General features: G+C 36.6%; 1 protein-coding gene across 2 annotated transcripts; it reads right to left on the bottom strand.

Annotated features, from left to right (window-relative positions):
* Positions 1–1,383: 1,383 nt before the first annotated feature.
* LOC18447679 (transcription factor EMB1444) lies at positions 1,384–9,957 on the bottom strand. Of its 2 annotated transcripts, XM_006857772.4 has the most exons (12): positions 9,100–9,957; positions 8,424–8,752; positions 7,360–7,566; positions 6,348–6,456; positions 5,871–5,912; positions 5,699–5,758; positions 3,089–4,906; positions 2,898–2,999; positions 2,627–2,773; positions 2,203–2,328; positions 1,798–2,110; positions 1,384–1,709 (listed from the first exon to the last, which is right to left on the bottom strand). In XM_006857772.4, the coding sequence occupies exons 2-11, from the start codon at positions 8,516–8,518 to the stop codon at positions 1,925–1,927; spliced, it is 2,892 nt and encodes a 963-aa protein (XP_006857834.2). In that variant the 5' UTR covers positions 8,519–8,752; positions 9,100–9,957; the 3' UTR covers positions 1,384–1,709; positions 1,798–1,924. The 2 variants fall into 2 exon arrangements, with proteins under 2 accessions (XP_006857834.2, XP_088702184.1); XM_088846058.1 differs by lacking the exons at positions 8,424–8,752; positions 9,100–9,957 and adding an exon at positions 7,819–8,037.
* Positions 9,958–17,953: the final 7,996 nt, after the last annotated feature.

Here is a 17,953-nt window from a genome sequence, read left to right on the forward strand (position 1 = left end):
GCTTTTTATGTTCCCTACACTATCCTCCTTATCCAACCGTCCATTTTTTAATGGAGGGTTAAGATTGCCCCAATCATAATATTACGTCTCTATACTGTTTCATTTTTAATGTTTTTTCTATAAACGTTTTTTATACCAAATTTTGGACGTCCATTCCTCTATTAAACTTGTACTAACGAAAAATATAAAAAAAATATTTTCAAAAAAATAAAATAACCAAAATACACCTGAAAGCTTCAAAGGTATTTTGGTCATTATTTTTTATCAAAAAATTATTGTTAGTATTTTTTATAGATGCACCCCAATGAGAAGATGGCACATACCAAATTTCATATTCAGAAAATTTGTATTAAAAATACTAAAAATAAAATACTTTGAGACGTCAAATCTAAGATCAAATGGCGAGTGACTCTCTTGATAAAAAAATGGATAGCTGGATGGTAAAGGGAGGATAGAACTTCTATGTTGCAGGGGAATATAGAAAGCTTTTCCATAATATATTATATGAGGCGCTGTTTTTTATACTTAAAATCTATTTTTTTTCATCTAGGATTGTGGAGGTTGAGAGATCATCAATTTTAGGATTTTTCTGCCCAAAAATTGCATTTTTCAAGTGGGGCTTTGAACTGCAGTTTTGTTTTTTCTCGTAAATCTTAGGGCTTATATGAATTTCACACGTGCATGCCCACATACATGAAAAAAAACATCTTGTATGCCCGCAATCATATAGGCTAATATAAACCCTGCCGCCGATTAAAAAATGAACAAACCAGCTTTATTAGAGAATTTTTTGGGGGAAAAAAAGAGAAATTGATAGATTGGAAATTTGCATCCATGTGGTTCTCATTCAAGGGCTAAAAACAAAAATACATAAAAAATATCGAAAAAAAATTGTTCATCGTTCTCAGCCATTTAGGTCGCTTCCTCTCAGTCCCTCCTATGACACAGATGATGAGCTCTTTGGCTCATAGAATAATTGTTCGGCCATTCTTACTTTCCAATAATCCCATTCAAATCATTATTATTTGAAATTATTACTTTCCTCTATCGATGTGTTTTTCTTGAAGATTTTCATTGTTTTTAGTGCAATAGTCTTGAAAGCAGTTCAATGGCTCTGCTTTAAATATTGAAATCATTTTGTTTTCCTGAAGTTTCAAACTGAAATCATCATGGTTGCCACAGAAGCAACTGAATCCCATCCCCCCTTTCTCTAGCTGCTCACTCTCTCTCTCTCTAGCTGCAGTCTATAGGCTAGGAATGCAAATATAAAGACAAGAATATACATCTCTCTCTAGCAGTCTATACCCTGGAATGCAAATATCAAGACAAGAATATCCTCTTCTTTCTCTCTCTCTCAAATATCAAGACAAGGATATTGTCCTATTTTAAGCAACCACGACAGAAAACCATTATCAACTTCCATATATAAAACAAGTACAAAAATAGGAGACCAGTTCCAACTTTTCTCTATACACATTTTATGCTTTGGATTGACACAAACATCTCCCATTAGCCATCTCCTTTGCCAGCAAACAACTCCAGGGCCAGGCATGAGTCTCAGGGTCAAAAAGCAACCAACCTCAAAACTCTTCACTGATAAACTTATCCCCTCCATTCTTCAACCTCTTGGAAACTGTTCAAAAGAAAAGCGCCTGCAAATCCTTTGAAATATTTCCACACTCATTCTCTCCATCTCCCATCACCAAGACCTGCCACACCAAACATATATCATAAAGACTCTCTCTCTATCTCTCTCTCTCTCTCTCTCTCTTACAGTGAAAAACTTGGAGGACTTACATTAACTTGACAAAGTACAGGGGATGATCTGAATTCAGCAGCTGGAATGCCGGTCATGGCAGGAACATACGAGATGCCCACTCAAGGCATTTGTGAATCAGACCTTTGTGACTGATGAGTTGATCGCTCAATGGAACCTCTCGGCTAAGGTGATGGCGGGTGGAATGGGTGATTGAAAAGAAGTAAATAAATGACTTCCACTCCCAATGACTCTAGGCAGCTGAAGGCTGGAACTCACAGTGCCCTTTGCGGCCTGTTCTAGGAGTTGAACTAGAGAGAGAAATATTTCCATCCTTGTCATGTCCCTGTTAGCCTACAGGTCAAGAAAAACAAAGAGACCATTCATTTGAGTACCATAGAAGGATATGCCAAGGACCCCATTAAAGTATGGTGCAATTTGATTACCTCAACTGCAAAGTGAGCCCATATCTTATCATTCCGAGACTCCATAACCCCCTTCAAGATGGTAAGTCCAAATCCTCGGATTATGTCTGCTATCTCCAGGAAAAAACCTCGCTCTTCGCAGAGCATCTGCAATGTAAATGATTTAGACATCCCTTCACAAAACCACAAATGATATATTCATCAAAACAAATTAGTGAAACAGTTGGGACTCAAGACTGCGAAATTTTGACAAGTTGGGTTTGTTCAGAAATGCAATTATATTAGAAGATTATGATTCTACGTGATATTTTCTTGTTAAAGGGAATATAGCCTGATGTACAATGGGAGTCGAAAAATAATACGGATAACAAAATAGAAGATGAAACAGGGGATTGAATGCCCCTGGAGGTGTGAAGCCCACCAATGAGAGTATGAAAAAGGTTACCTCGACAAGCATCTGGCGGGGAGGGTTAAGATCCTCGACTATAATTGGGCAAACCATGGATTGGCACCCAACTTCAAATGCCCATGTAGCTCCCCCACCACCATCCAAGTAATCCTTCAGTACCAAGCCACTTTCATTGCCTATCATCTGGACATTAACAAAACAGATGCAGTTTTTGAGATAAATGAGTCACATAAAGAATCTAATTTTGTTTCCTTGAACACCGTGATAGGATTAGAACCTAAAAACCAAACTGAAAAGCTTTCCTCACCTTTGGCTCACTGGCCTGCCTAAGTTTGTCTGCATGCTTTGTAACGCTCTGTAAGAAGAGCATATGCTTGATCGTACGTTCCAAAAGAGCATCTATGCTACACTGTTTTGTTTAAGAGTTTCAGAAATATGGATAAGGAAATCACTAGAGAAATAAGCAAGCACCTTAAAAAAATGAAAGCCAGTTAGTACCTTTGCCCCATTTGGCACAATCTCTCGTAACTCCTTAACACGATCTTGGATTTGCTGACGATCTTTTGGCCTTGGCCGTGTGCTTTCTCCAGGTCTAGCTCTTTTCCTACTCACTTTCGGAGGCTCATCTGCCTTATTGGGCTGGCCAATAATGGCACTCTCCTTTTTCATGCTCTGACCATCTTCAATCCATGAGGTAACTCGAGATATCGAGAGGCCAGTACTCTGGATATCACTTTTGGCCTTACCCAGATTCCAATCGGTGAAAACAGTACCTTCTGACCCCAATACCATGCTATTTTCTCTTGAGATAACAGATGAGCGTACTTGACTGCTACATAGAGAGGTATTCCCTGACCTTGTCAAGGTAGTACAAGAACTCTTACCAGAAAACGAGCTAACACTGGCAACTACTGCTTCCAATAGATCTCCAGACCTATTCTCTGAAAAGTCACCATTCTCAGGTACAATGCTCAGATCCAACTCTGAGAAATTGGTTGAGACACCATTGCTCGAATTGGGGAGATTTCCTTCCGCTGTGGGCAGTAGAACATTGTCCCAACGCGCTTGTTCACTACTGTTTCGTAAATCACAACCCAAAGTGCCAAAGAGCTCATCAACCCCAAATGGTAGCATGGGACCATTCGAAGAGGTCTCTCGGACCCCATCAGAATTATGAGCATTGAGTTTTGGGTTTTCTTTTAATTGATGCGAGCTGGTTAAGGAGCTGCTCTGAGGTGTGTTTTGTGTTAGCATATCCCTCAGCCAATTTTGATCCTGTGATTCTATTGAACCAAATAGAGAATCCATGCCAAGACATTGAGAAATGGTATTACCCAGTGAGTCCATTGAGCTATCACCAACCTGTTCTGGCTGTCCAGGGGTCCATGTGCTACTACCGATATTCCCTAGGTTTTGTCTAGAAAGAGAAGGTTTGTTGCTTCTTTGTCTTAAGTCCTCTGATACCTTGGGTGAGTTACCAGAGCCTGTACATTCAATCCCTTGAAAAGGTGAAGAAGAAATCTGGGCATCCACATGTTTCCCAGGATACAAATAAGGCCTATCACTTTCAAGGATGCATGTATCATTTCCAGCATCAAATGACCCAACAGTGCCATACGTGGACAAACTTGGAATGCTCTCTGCCTGAGAGTTGGGAAGAGGATTTTGAGAAAGGCAGCTATCAGTGGTAATAGCAGAGAACATATTCACATCTTCTTGACGTTTCATTCTAGACCTAAGTTCTTGCTCCAACAAAGCCAAAGAGGCATAGCAATTTGCCTCAGAAGCTAAGCATGAAGCCGATTGCACCATATCCATTTTAGGATTTGGATTAAAATGTGGCATGTCTTGAAGTAGATTCAAGTTAGGATAGGGTATGATAACTTGAGCTTCGGTCTTGGAAGTTGGTAATTGGCTTGTGAGATTCAATCTGAGATTTCTCATGTTTGACTCCATGTTTGGATAACCAGAGATGATGTCTACATGAGCAGACGTACATGTTACTCTTGATGACGAAATCTGATGTTCTATGCCTTTCTGAGGCTTGATAATGCCAGAGTTGGATGGTTGTGTCAAAGTGATTGAATGCTTTCCATCAATCTCTTTGAAGGGGCCAAAGGATAGAGGTACAGCACAATCTCGTTTGGAACTGGATATTCGAGAGGGTGTTTCAGAGGCAGAGGTTCTCTGTGTAGCAATAGCATGAATTGTGGGGTTTGAAGCTTTTTGTGCACTCGCAGAGAGAACCTCTTGTACGCTATTCACCTGTAGAAATAAACTCCTTACATGGGCTATAAACTCTTTGTTTTCCATAATCTGCAATCAAAATAATTGGAGGGCATCAATGAATAGGTTTACCATGTGCAACAGTATATATAGGAATCAAATCTATAGCTAACAAAACTTTAACAAAATAATAGTCTTAAGACTGCAGGGGTAAAATGTAGAGAAGCTGAAAGTAGCATGATTACAGATGGTAGTATAAATTTGAATTGTCATAGTTTAAGAAATGAAGATGACCTGTGTTTTGCTTTAGATATGATATGCTTCACAAACATAACTACAAAGGAAAGAAACAATGGTGATCTGTTCAAAATGGTGCTTCGGAGAACGTATGAAACAACATTGTCAAAAGTCTTTTCAAGAAGTTGCTTCAGAGAAAGCACCATTCTATTAATAACCACTAAATTATAACCTTAACTTGGACAGGTTAGTTTAGGGCGTAATGAATGTCGTGAAGTATAGAAAACCAGTGCCTGCTAAGAAAAAGCTGATATCCAAACCGAAATTTTTTCTCACTTCATAAAGAGGGATGCCAGTGAGTAACTCTTGCTGTTTAATCTTTGGGACCAGTCAAAAAAAAGGAGTATCTAAAGCAAAACGTTATTTTCCCAATGAGCAAACCAAGTGGTCATCCTAATGAAAACACAGTTTACCTGTGTAGGTGTATTTAGTGATTATATGGTGATTTTGGTAAAGAAGGTCCATCAATTAAAAGTTTTTACTGCAATAATCAAGTCTTAACTGGAAAGGGGAATCCACAATCAACTTCAACCATATAACATCATTTACATTTTGTTTGGTCTGTTCCAAGTTCCAACTACTGACCTTCTTGATTGAACCAAGCTGAACCACTCCAAGTGAGGCCACATCAATGACTACAATTGTCTGCCAGAGCCAACGAACACATATAAGCAATACCCACAAAAAATGAAGTGAAGGGCTGACGCTCAGAGGGAGAAAAGGCGAAAGCAGGAAAAGTGAAAAGAACCAGACGCACCTTAATTCCAACTGAAAACTGATGACTCAATGCAGTAACATTCTGCAAGAAAACAACATATATCAGGAAACATTAGACCGATTGGTAAATAATAATAATAGTTAAAAGACAGGAACCAAGCAAATAACCATTCGAAAAATTTCCAATATATTACTAGTGAACATACGGAAGTTGGAAGTAGGTAATAATGAAGTTAATTAATTTATTTTTTACTGTTAAGTTGTAATAATGAAGTTATTTTAAATGACCCTAACAATAGATGCGGAAATATTGATATCATCCAAGACTTGAGAGAGATGAATTTTTGGAAAATGGGAACCAAAAGGTCTTTGAGGTGCTGACATGCTTTTTTAAATGCATCCATCTCTAGCCAGACTAACACCTATTTGCATGAAGAACAGCTTACAAGACACGCATGCAATACATGTGCCCTTGCGAAAAAGGAAAGTTGACTATCAAACAAGTTTTCAGTCATACTTGGAAGTGAGCTTGCTGATCAGCATAGCCTGCTAAACTTCCTTTCTCAGTGGAGCTATCCTGGAATACCCATTGATGCTTTCCAGTATGAGCAACATGCCCAATTAAGCTGCAAAATAGTACATGAACAAAATCAGGGTATTCAACCTAATTGATAGTGCCAATACCTATCCAACAATTCAAACTGATGGCATCTCAAAGTTCCTACAAGGAATCAAATCTCAGATAATAATAATCAAGAAAGTCAAACTCATTGCATCTAGACAGTATTGACTCGGTAGAAAAGTTATAGATAACTAGTTCAAAATTAAATGCTAGGACAACCATAATTACAAATGCAAGACCTTTTTGTATATCTCGGAACGAATAAAAGCAAACAAACCAATCTTATTCCCCCTCAGCTCCACTGTACCATAAGGGCCTGTTTGCACGTGCGTGTAAGGGGGCACTGTACATGCTATGCCGTACACGCTGCTTGGGGATACCGGGATACCTAGAGTATCCAGTCCTTTTCAAGGAGAAAGGGAAGATATCCCCAACATGACCATCTTTCCCAAAAAGGTGTTCTATCATTATATGGATTTTACTCCAAGAAGAGCCTATCACATAAATGCTAACAGGCCCTAATTTCATGACTATAATAGCAAAATTGCACTAGGCATAAATACAGTTGTGTAAATTAATAAGGAATTCATACACCAGTTTCCAGACAATCAAGTTTGCAACACTATCTGTCTAGAACAGCATCTAAAAACACCAATCTGGCTGGGCCCACCAGGGCCCTAGACTGAGTCAAGCGGCCTGAACCGGGCAAGTGCTGAGTTGAACCGGTGATTTTTGAAACAAAGAAATCACTAGTTTCCTTGAAGAAAATTGGACACTCGTGGTGATTCATGAGGCTTTGTATGAGAACTCACTAGGGCATCGAGCCAGCTCAGACTTGTCTGCGATTTCTTTAACCTTTGTCTATAACAAAAGGAACATGGAATCATCTCTATGAGATTTTACATACCATTCTTCTACCACGTGGACTTGATGGAGCATTTTGTCAACCATTGAACCAATTTCGTTGTCGGTTTCGCACTTGACATGAGCTTCAATAATATCCTTTGAGAAACTATGAGATGGTCTGGGTTTGATTGTGGTAAGTGAGGAGCAATTGGAGACTTCTAATTGATCTTCTGGTGACGCGTAATAGGCGTCTTCACACATCACCAACCTGTTGTGCAAGACATCAACAACCCCCAAATTTAGTATGAATTAAAGAGGAGTTTTTTTACTGAGGCTCTTTTAAAGACTCCTTTTTTCTCCTTTTCTTTAACTAATATGAATTACCCTTTATCCAGTTTCTCGGAGAATCATATCATATCTGGTATGAATGAGTTTCTTCTGCAGACTGCGATACTAAGATTGGAAAAACAAGATTCCAATATAGAATTGACCCAGAAGTCAGGCCCAGTTTTTTCTTTACCTTCTTTGTTTTTGTTTTTAGAAAAAGGATCACAATCAGAGGATCACAATCAGTCTCTTATATATGAACTCTTATGCAAACAACAATAAAGGTGAGCTGGGTGAACATGGATTTCCGGTTGCGTATTACTATATTTAGAAGCTCCATCATGTAAGAACAAGAAGGGGTAGAAAAAAGCTTTTAAAAAATGGGATGAGAGACTAAGAAGTAATTCACAAAACAAATTCTCAAAGATGGGATGGCAAAGAAAAGAGCAGATTCACAAAATAGTACGTATAAATGAGTTATTAAAACCAGGTAGAAGTTTTGACCCAGCAGCAATAATGGTTATACAGGGTTCAAACAAAAGGAAAGGAGGAAACTGCAAATAAGAAAAGCAAAAAAGAGACAGGACATTATTTCCTAAAAGTGAAAATCCAAAACCATGCTAAAAACCAGAAAACCATTAATACTCAACTGTTGGGTATTACAGAGTGCAGGCCAAATTTAGATTGGACACTTCAACACGCAACAGGCCCAACTGGTACTAATTAATCCACTCCAGAAGCAGAGATTCACGCATTTGACCACATAAAAACAACAGCAGAAAATGTAGGTGGACTTACATGGGATCGAGGTACTTGAACTTCCATAACAGAGCATAAGACCACCCATAATTGTTGCAGAGGCTTTTAAGCGTCTCTTTAACAGGAGAACTCATTTTAAGCAGCAATGGGGAAAGGGGGGTCTTCAACTTGATCAGCTTTTATTATTACTGAACTCTTCTCTGAAAAAATAGAAAGCAAAAGAAAGCAGAGCTAGCTTCCACGGCAAAAGCCTCTCCCTGCTTGTTGGGTCCTCAACCCTCGTCCATTTCTCTTCCTCACTGGTTGTTCAGCTCCAACAAGGTTAATGAGCTCCATTTCGTGCTCCATTGCACCAAAAAGTTGCAGATCTGAAACCCACCAAAACACCATACAAGATAAAATATCATGGTTTTTCCTTGAGGATTAGCCCCATTTATATTTCATCAAGAGACTCCAAACCACCAAAGTTCCTAAAGCTTGGAAATGTTAACAATGGCATAAGCTTATTTGCACGAGTGAAAAGCAAGATTCAGAGAAGAAAATTTTCTTTTGAAGCTAATCACAAAACCATAAACCTTCCACTAAAAAAAAAAACAATCGATCAAAGTACAAAATCATCAGACATCTTCGAAGGTTATTAAGTTACAGAAAGAGAAAATAATGAAAATGGGACATGGATTGAAAGTCCAAAAACATAAAAAACCTTCAAACTTACCCAGAAAATAATGAAAGTGGTAACTGATCAAAGCCCAAAAGCATCAGACATCGTCACACATTGCTAAACAAAAGCATCAAAAATATTCGAACTCCATTGCAGCGCAAATGAAAGCGGTTTCTAGGGTACTTGATTCGAGACGTATTGAGGGAGCAGCTGGTGTTAAGTGTATGGTCACAGTGAGAGAGGAGTATTATGTGAGGCGAAGCAACACGAAAACAGGGGGTAGGTAAACAGGCGGTTTCAGGACCAACGGATAATGGTTTAGAGGGAAGATAAGGACTATTCCCACTTTTTATTGCATTCAATAAGAAGCGGATAAGCTGCCATTAAAGGAGGGGTTCATATTTGCACCATTTTTAGGGTTTTGAGGGATCTCAGGCAAAGATCTTATTCTCTCTCTCTCTAAAATTAGAGGCCCCGGGTTTTTAACCTTTTAGGAGAAAGATAGAGAGAGAGAGAGAGTGCAAATCTCTCTCTTGAAATAGCAGTGAAGAGGGGGCGCCCGAATCAGCGGAGGAGCGGCCAGATTTGACGCCGGTGGTGTGATTTTGATTAATTATTGAAATAGAGAGAAGGGGATCTCTGTGTCTCTCTACGAGAGTAGGGGTCGGGGATCATGGGGGTGCGTGCGGCGTAGAGAGAGAAAGGGTGGTCCTCTCTGAGAGAGCTGTGGGGTTTGTAGGGATCACACTCTGGGACAAGCTCTGCAAAATGCCCCCCTTATGCCTATGCCTTGAGAATCGAGACGCATTTTCTCGCTCTCTGTTACAGTGGAAAGAAGTGAGCTAGACTGTAGAGAGAGAGTGAGCTTAGAGAGAGAGAGAAAATAGGGTTTCTAATAATAGGATGTTGATTTTTTTGGATTTTGCGCGGTGAGTATTAATATTATAGATTTGGGTATTAATATCCATTTTCTATTATTCTCTCTCTCGCCCTTTTTGTTTGTTTCATTTGGTTATATTGCTCTCCCTTTTTTTTCTCTCTCTTTTTTTTTTTTTTTTATAAAATACTCCCTTTTTTTTTATTAGTTTTTGGACACGGTTTGGCATACTGTAAAAATGCTGGCTTGATAATAAATATCTATTTTAAATATAATTTAATAATAAAGTCCAGAGAATATGATTTTTTTTTTAAACAATAAATAATAATTATATTAAAAAAACGTTTAGACCGTTAGTTACAACTGGTTTTAGATAGACCATCTATTTGCATTCACATTTGGACCGTTAGTTACAATTAGTTTTAGGTAGACGATCTATTTGCATCCATCTTTAAGATGGATGCTTTATACCTCTGGACCGCATATTATAGAAATGCAGTCTAACCCACATGAAACATTTTTTCTTATTTTTCTCTCTCTACACTATCTCAGATGTCTAAGTTTTTCTCTCTCGGCCATTTAACTCTCTCTTGGCTTGGTTTTGGTAAGTTTAGTAATTTGAAAAATGGATTGATGACCTGGATCGAGCACCCTACAAATTGATATGAATCGATGAATCGGCAATCTAAATTGTTATTTTATTGCGTAGAAAACATAGTGAATTGACAAAAAAACATGTGAAAAATAGCAAACCAGCTAAAAACCGGTATGAATCAGCGGTCCAAATTGTTATTTTACTGTAGAGAATTGTCGTTTTAGTGTGCGGAATCGCCAGTTCTCTTTTAGACTAGACTGTTTTTCTATTTATATACAGGATGACCTATTCTCGTGTCAGACTGGACAATTCCGTGTCGATCCAGTGTTGTTTAAATCACTAGGTTATATCAAATCCAAGTATGATTGCAAAATGTGGTCCGAGGGCCGAGCTTCTCCAAGGGGGTCGGCTAAGGCTAACAACAGCCTCGCTCACACCTATTGCCCGTCCTAAATTATGATATGCTGTTGATTATGGAACATCCACCTTACTATGTAGCGAAAAGCACAAATGGGAACATAAACATGTTCAAGTAAAACTTACATAACATGAATATGTGTATTTTTAAATTGTATAAAAATTACACGAAAAATTCGAAATAGCATTTCTGACTCTCATATACCTCCTCTACATAAAGATTATCTTCATCATTGTCAAAGCTTTTTCTCAACTAATTGAGGTAATCCTTGTGTATCGAAAATGGGCTTTGTTCCCTTAATCTGTATTTTCGAGAGTTGCAGTGATGAAACCTATATATTGGTAGAAAGGAGCACTCCACACTATAGCCTTGTATACTTCCATTTTAGGGGTGGGTAGTGGGTACCCTTTCAAACCACTTTGCAAACAAACTTGGCGCAGAAAATACAACATTTGTGTCTCCCGCTTTAGAAATGCAGACATTTACTTTTGCATGTTTTCTTTAAAATTTTCAAAATACAAGGTTTTCATTTTACCTAAATCCCATTTATCTTTCTTTTAAATAGTATTTTATCTTTCATATTTTTGAAATTTTAATCTTGAGATTGGCATTTCTAACCTATTTATTCATATTTCATATGCTAATACATTATGTACCAAATGCTCACACCCCTCATCCACATCAAATATCAAATTGTGAGATTTTTTACTAGAAATACCATCTTAGGTGCTCCCACAATTACCAAAGTGCCTCTCTCTCTCTCTCTCTTCCTTATCCTTATGGGTGAGAATTTACCTGATTTAGATTTGAAACCCAAATTTTGGATCCTACTCATATCCAAGTATGGATCCAATGGGTCAGATTTGGATCATCAAACCAAGTTATTAAAATAGTATATATTATTTTATTTATATACATATATGTTGTATAGAATATTTTGTTATATACTATTTTATAGATATAAAAAAGGAAAAAGTTTATATAGAGCCGAGGCTCTGAACAATCAAATTAGAGCCCACGTCAAAAAATTCACTAGAAAATGTTGTTTTGATGCCTAAATATCTTCAAATTGACCATCTCGACATCAAGATGCATGGACATGAGAAAAACAATGGATTTCAAGTTTTGGAAATAGTGCATCCTGTGACGCATTTTTAGACCATTATTTTTCAAGAATTTCAAGTTTTCATAGATCTGCTCGATCTACACTATTTTTGAAGCTTTAAATTTTATAATTATAGCTGAACTTGGCTATCACAAAGATTTTCAGTATTGAAATCATATTTCTCAACTCTATTTGAAGGTGCGGTTTACTTTGATTGTTTAGAGCCTTGTCTCTATACATACTGCACCTATAAAATAATATATATAATACTTTTTTTTGGATCCATTAGGGTCTGGATCCATTTCCAAATCTCTCGTAAAATTTTTGGATCTACATTCAAATATGAATATTATGTATCCAATCAGATCAAGATCCAAATCCAGATCCGATGAATACTTTTCGGATCAAATTCCAGATCTCAGTGGATCCAAATTCAAATCCAAATCCAATCCAACCCATTCTCATCCCTACTCTTCCTTAGGGTGATTTTTCTCCTTTAATTATCTTTATGGAATTTTTGAAGGTGTGGGGTCATTTAGGGCATGCTTGTACTTGGGTGGACAATAGCGACGCTGGGCAGTGATGTTCAGCTTGCCTAAAAATGGCAGTTGTCCCTCTAATTAGGCCCTACGAAAGGGAAGGGGAGGGGAAGAGGTCCTTTCTCTATCTTATGAGGACCCTAAGAAAGCGAAGGGGCGGGGAAGAGGTCCTTCTCCATCTCTCTTTTTGGCATAATATTTCGTCATGTTTCTCCACAAACACATGCATGTTCGAGTGCTTTCATTATGCCCTTTCTCAAGAGAAAAAAAGAAAAAAAAAAAAAAAAGAAAAAAAAAAGTTCATGGGGCAATTATCAAAAAAGGTTGAAAGTCTCTAAAATATCACTAAGGAATGAAAGTCTCTAAAATATCATTAAATGAGATCAAAAGATTGCAAGTTACAATATAGAGTATGTTTTATATTCAATATCAATGAGTTATATCCTCAAAAGATGTTGAAATTTCTTCAAATCACCCTTGTTCGGTGTTGGAAAGCTAATTAAGGGTATTTTGATAATTTTACCCCTAATTTTTAGATCATGATGTTGTACAATTATCCTATTATAGGATTGTAAAATAATGAATTGTAATATGTCTATTTCTATTAATGGAAAATGGATGGAAGGCCTTTTCCTTCACCGATTTACCCCAAAAAATATATATTTGGTTAATATCTCTTTGAGGAAAGATTATTGAAGTACCTCTAATTATTCAGGCTTCCTAAGACCAAATCATCATCTTCGTCAAAATCTTTTCTCAACTAATTGGGGCTGTAAGTTTAGGAGTCATAATAAGTTTTGGTAAAGTTTTACGTTAGCTCCTTTACCTTGGCATGAAACGTGTTAAGGGAAAGTTTAAAGTCCTCACCCTTCTTAGACCAAAACAGAATAAAGGCAATTTTGAAAATTTTAAATATTTATTATTGAAGACGTACCTAATTAATATAAAATTTTAAGAGCCATAGAATGTAATTTATATTATTTTGATATTGTAAGGAGTTTCAACCCCTTTTATGATATTTCTTATACTCTTTGGATTTTATAATAAAGTTCTCTCACTCTTTCGTTGTCTAGATTTGTCTTGTTTGTCCTATGTAGTTGGAATTCAATCTATGGTTTCATTTATATATTGCAAGAGAATAACAAGAAAGCTCCAACTCTTCTTTTTGTTGGCTGGCCACAAAAGCATTTATTATAAAAACGATTTTGAAATAGATAGATGTATAGAAGTTGAACCCTTTTGAAAAAGATCTATGTATAGAAGTTGAACCCATTTGGAATAGATACGTGCATGGATGTGTATACTACGCTCCTGCGGGAGCATAGTGTACACTCACTCAATTTGGGAGGAAATTTTCTAAAACAAAATTTTGAAACTGCCTTAAAATCACTAAATTATTATATTCAAAAGAAAAAGTTTTAATTTTGAGTTTTTGGACTCTTAGATTTGACCCACCAAAAATTAGACGGTTTACATTCGATCTTGGGGCAGCATTTTTTTTTTTAAGCCCAATGTATAACATATGTGTCGAAGAGGTTACATTTGCAAAATTTGGGGACCTAAAAATACTCCCAAATTGGTTTTGCCCGAGGGAGTAAATGGACAACATGCTCCATCAAGAGCATGAAATCTTTTCACTTCATCATAAGGCCCATGGAGGTAGAAATTCCTTGGGCAGAAGAAAAAAAAAAAAAGAAAAAAAAAAGAAAAGAAGAAAAGACGAACAAAAAGAAAAGAAGAGAAAAAAGAGGATAAAATGAGTCAGCCATTTGGTGAAAATAGGCCGACAAAATTGATGGACAGCGAATCTAAGTTATCAAAAAGAACTCAAAATAAAATATTATAATCATATATGTTTCAAATAAAAGATATTATGCCAAATTTATGGCGAAATATTATCTATATTTGTGTTTTGGACTTTTAGCGCACAAGCTTATACTCTGTGACATAAAACCATTGAGTTATAAATCTTTTACATAAATGTTTTATTTATGAAAATAATTCATACAAGGCGTCAATCTTATACTATAAAATTAATGCACACCCCAAAACCCCATTGGAAAAGTTGATTTTTTTTTTTTTTTTAACCAAAGAAAATCCCTCCAACTTATCATCTCAACCTCAAAAATAAAAAATAATTCATATTTAAAAAAAAAAACTATTGTCAGTCGATAGGCTGATGGACTAGTGTAAGCCTAATGGCTCATATTGAATATGTGCCGATCTTATGGTCACAATTGCATTTCGTATTTGAATTTGATTTTTTTTTTGTACAAATCCAAATCACATGAAATATGGAACGTCTATTCTTTAAAAATATTAGAATCTAATAAAAATATCAAAAATAATAATTTATAAAAAATAAATTGACTAAAATACCCTAAAAACTTTTGGGAGTATTTTAGTTAATTTATTTTCTATGAATTATTTTTTAATAAGTGCATCTTGATTAGAAATGTGGACGCTACAAACTTTATCTTACTTTGATTTATATAAAAATAAATAAAATTAAATTACGAAATAAAGTCGTGACCATAAGAGTGACCCTGATTCAATTTGGGCCGTTGGGCTTATACTATTCCATCAGCTGGGGCTGAACTTAGCTTTTTTTTATATTTCAAGTCTTAAAAGTAGTGAATCTTGTAACACATTATCCGAATAATCTACTTTCAAGATTTTTAAATGCTTATAAATCAGTTAGATCCGCATCATTCTTATATCTTTAAATTTCACATATATAGATAGAGTTAGATTTTCAGGCCATAGTAGAAGTTTCCAACCCCCCAAATTGCATCTTCCATCAGAATTCATAGATGCACCTTACTTTAATTATTTAAGATTGATGCCATGGTTTACATAAACCACACCCTTTATATGAATAAAAGAAAATTATACAAAGAATCAACTCTTCATGTATATCACCCTTACCTCAAAATTGTCTTCATTATATTAGGTAACAATATGGCCTTTGCCTCAAACAAATAGCAAAGATACAAAAAGTGACAGACAAAACTCTCTCTCTCTCTCTAAGATCCTAAAAAAGCCAGACAAATCTCTCTCTCTTAGGTGGAGAAAGAGAGAGAAACAATGAACTCAATAGTGTGAGAATCTTGACCTTGGGCAAACTCAATTCCATTTCCTTTCCACTTTTTACTTTCTTGAGACCAGACTTAGAGTGTGCAAATAAGGATGGCCAAACCCAAATGCCATGGGATCCAAGGGCACAAATGTGGGGCCACTTGGGAAAAAAACCAATCACATTTTGCCCAGTGCTGTTTCCCTTGCTTGTTTACATCCCCTCAAGCAAGGTACAAAAAGATAAAAAGAAAAATGTAAAGGAAAGAGGAAAATATTTTTTCTCATGGATTGATGAATAGGGACCACATTATTGGGTGTGCATAAAATGTCCTAAAATTCAATCATCTATGTTCTGTTGATGATTGATAGAGAGGCCACAAGCAAAATCTCAATGCCTATTATGTTGAGTGTGTAATGTGTATTTTCACAGGAGCATACTATATACTTAATCCCTCGGAAAAACCGAGTTGGAGGATTTTTTTTATACTAAATTTGTGATCAACATCATAATAACCAAATGGGGACTTTCTGAAAAAGATAAATTTAACTCCTAAGAACTTACATTTGACAGTAAAAAAAAATTGGATGAATTCTATCAAACATTATTTTCTCAAGCACATATATAGCACTTGGTTTTTCTTTTTCTTTTCATTTTCAGAGTTCGCCTTAAGGTTGAGGAGGTTACATCCGAAAAAATTAAAGCATAGAAAAGCTCATAGCTAGAATTTTACTCGAGGGAGCAAATGAACATATGATCCCTGAGGAGCACATAATCTTTGGGCCATGATAATCCTTGTGGCTATTAAGTTTGTCTGTGTTATAATTTGGTAATGGATATGGTTTCATAAATGGTGAGCCTCTCTCAGTAAGGATTAGTTAGTGGGTTGGTAAAGGCTGAGAAAAGTGAAGAAAGAATTAAGAGAGGGGGAAAAGGGTCACTGCAAAAAAACAAAGGTGTTCCCATCATTCTCAACATAAGGAAAACACTGTCACTTTTCTTTTCTTACTCAGAAATTCCCATGATTTTGTCTCCTAGAGGAACTGCTACTGTATAATTCATCATTGCTACCAAACTCTAAGTCAATGGCTTAATCAAAGTTCTCATTTAGATGGACAGAGTCGGTGTTTCAATGAAGTTGGAGGTGCTACATGCTATAAAACGTGGCTTAAATTACTTGCTTTATGCAACAATAACTATGTAAATAAAGGTCTTCCTTTCTCTCTTCTCTTTGCCCAACTGTTAATACTTTATGGAATATATTTGTTTACTTTATCAAATATTCTTACTCTTTTTCTCACTCATGCCACACCTTGGGGTATAAACGGCTCGGTCTGGATCTAAGGGTGGCAATGGACCCGATTAGAGCTGGGACCCAACAGGTAGACCCGACCTTGGGTTTGGGTATTTATCTAAAATTTGGACTTGAAAAGTCGGGTCCAGGTCCAAAGCCTGGACCTGAATACTTGCAGGACCCAACCCAAATAATGTAGAAACTCATACTTTTTACTGTGTGGGTATTCATCTGTGAAATTGACTTCTCAAAAGGGCTTTTAAACTCAAACTCAGCTTTTAAACCAACATCTATGTGGGTTTTCATAAATATTGCCAATATGCTTGTTTTTTAGGAATTTTTAATTATTACGTAACGAATGTGGGTATTCATAAATGTTGTGCAATAGTGCAAATGTTGCAAATAATATGGGTATATGATGATAAAAAAAAGGTAAAAATAATAATAATAACTCATAGTCATAGGGTGGCAATGGAACCGACCGAACCTCGGATCTGATGAGTAGACCTGACCTCAGTTGTGGGCGTGGGTCCAAATTTTTGACTCAAAAGGTAGGGTCCAGGTCCAAAACCTAGACCCATATATTATTTGGGTCCAGGTCCAACCGGACCCGACCCATTGCCACTCCTATCTAGATCGGGTCTAACCCCACTAGGAGTCGATCACTTCTGAGCTGATTAGCGGGTTGGGTTGGGGTCGACACTTTTTTGAAACTTAAATGATACAAATACCATAAATATTAAAATATCGGGTTGGGTCAGATCGATCCAGACCTAGTTAGGACCGGGCTAGACCTAGATCAATTTTTCAGTTCCCTTGGAGGGTCTGGACCGTGAAATGATGTTGCACCCACCAGTTCGACCTTCCTGATTTCCAACCCTATCATCAGATTCAATACTTATATCCTACATCATCTTCTCGAAACTCCAAGATTTAAATTTAGGAAACTTAATTAATGATGATAAAAAATGATTATTTTTAACGATTTGCTTTACGTCTAAATT

This window comes from Amborella trichopoda, chromosome 9 (assembly GCF_054954075.1).
Source record: "Amborella trichopoda isolate Santa Cruz 75 chromosome 9, AtrichopodaSantaCruz75HAP2 v2.0, whole genome shotgun sequence".
In the NCBI taxonomy this organism is placed as follows: Eukaryota; Viridiplantae; Streptophyta; class Magnoliopsida; order Amborellales; family Amborellaceae; genus Amborella; species Amborella trichopoda.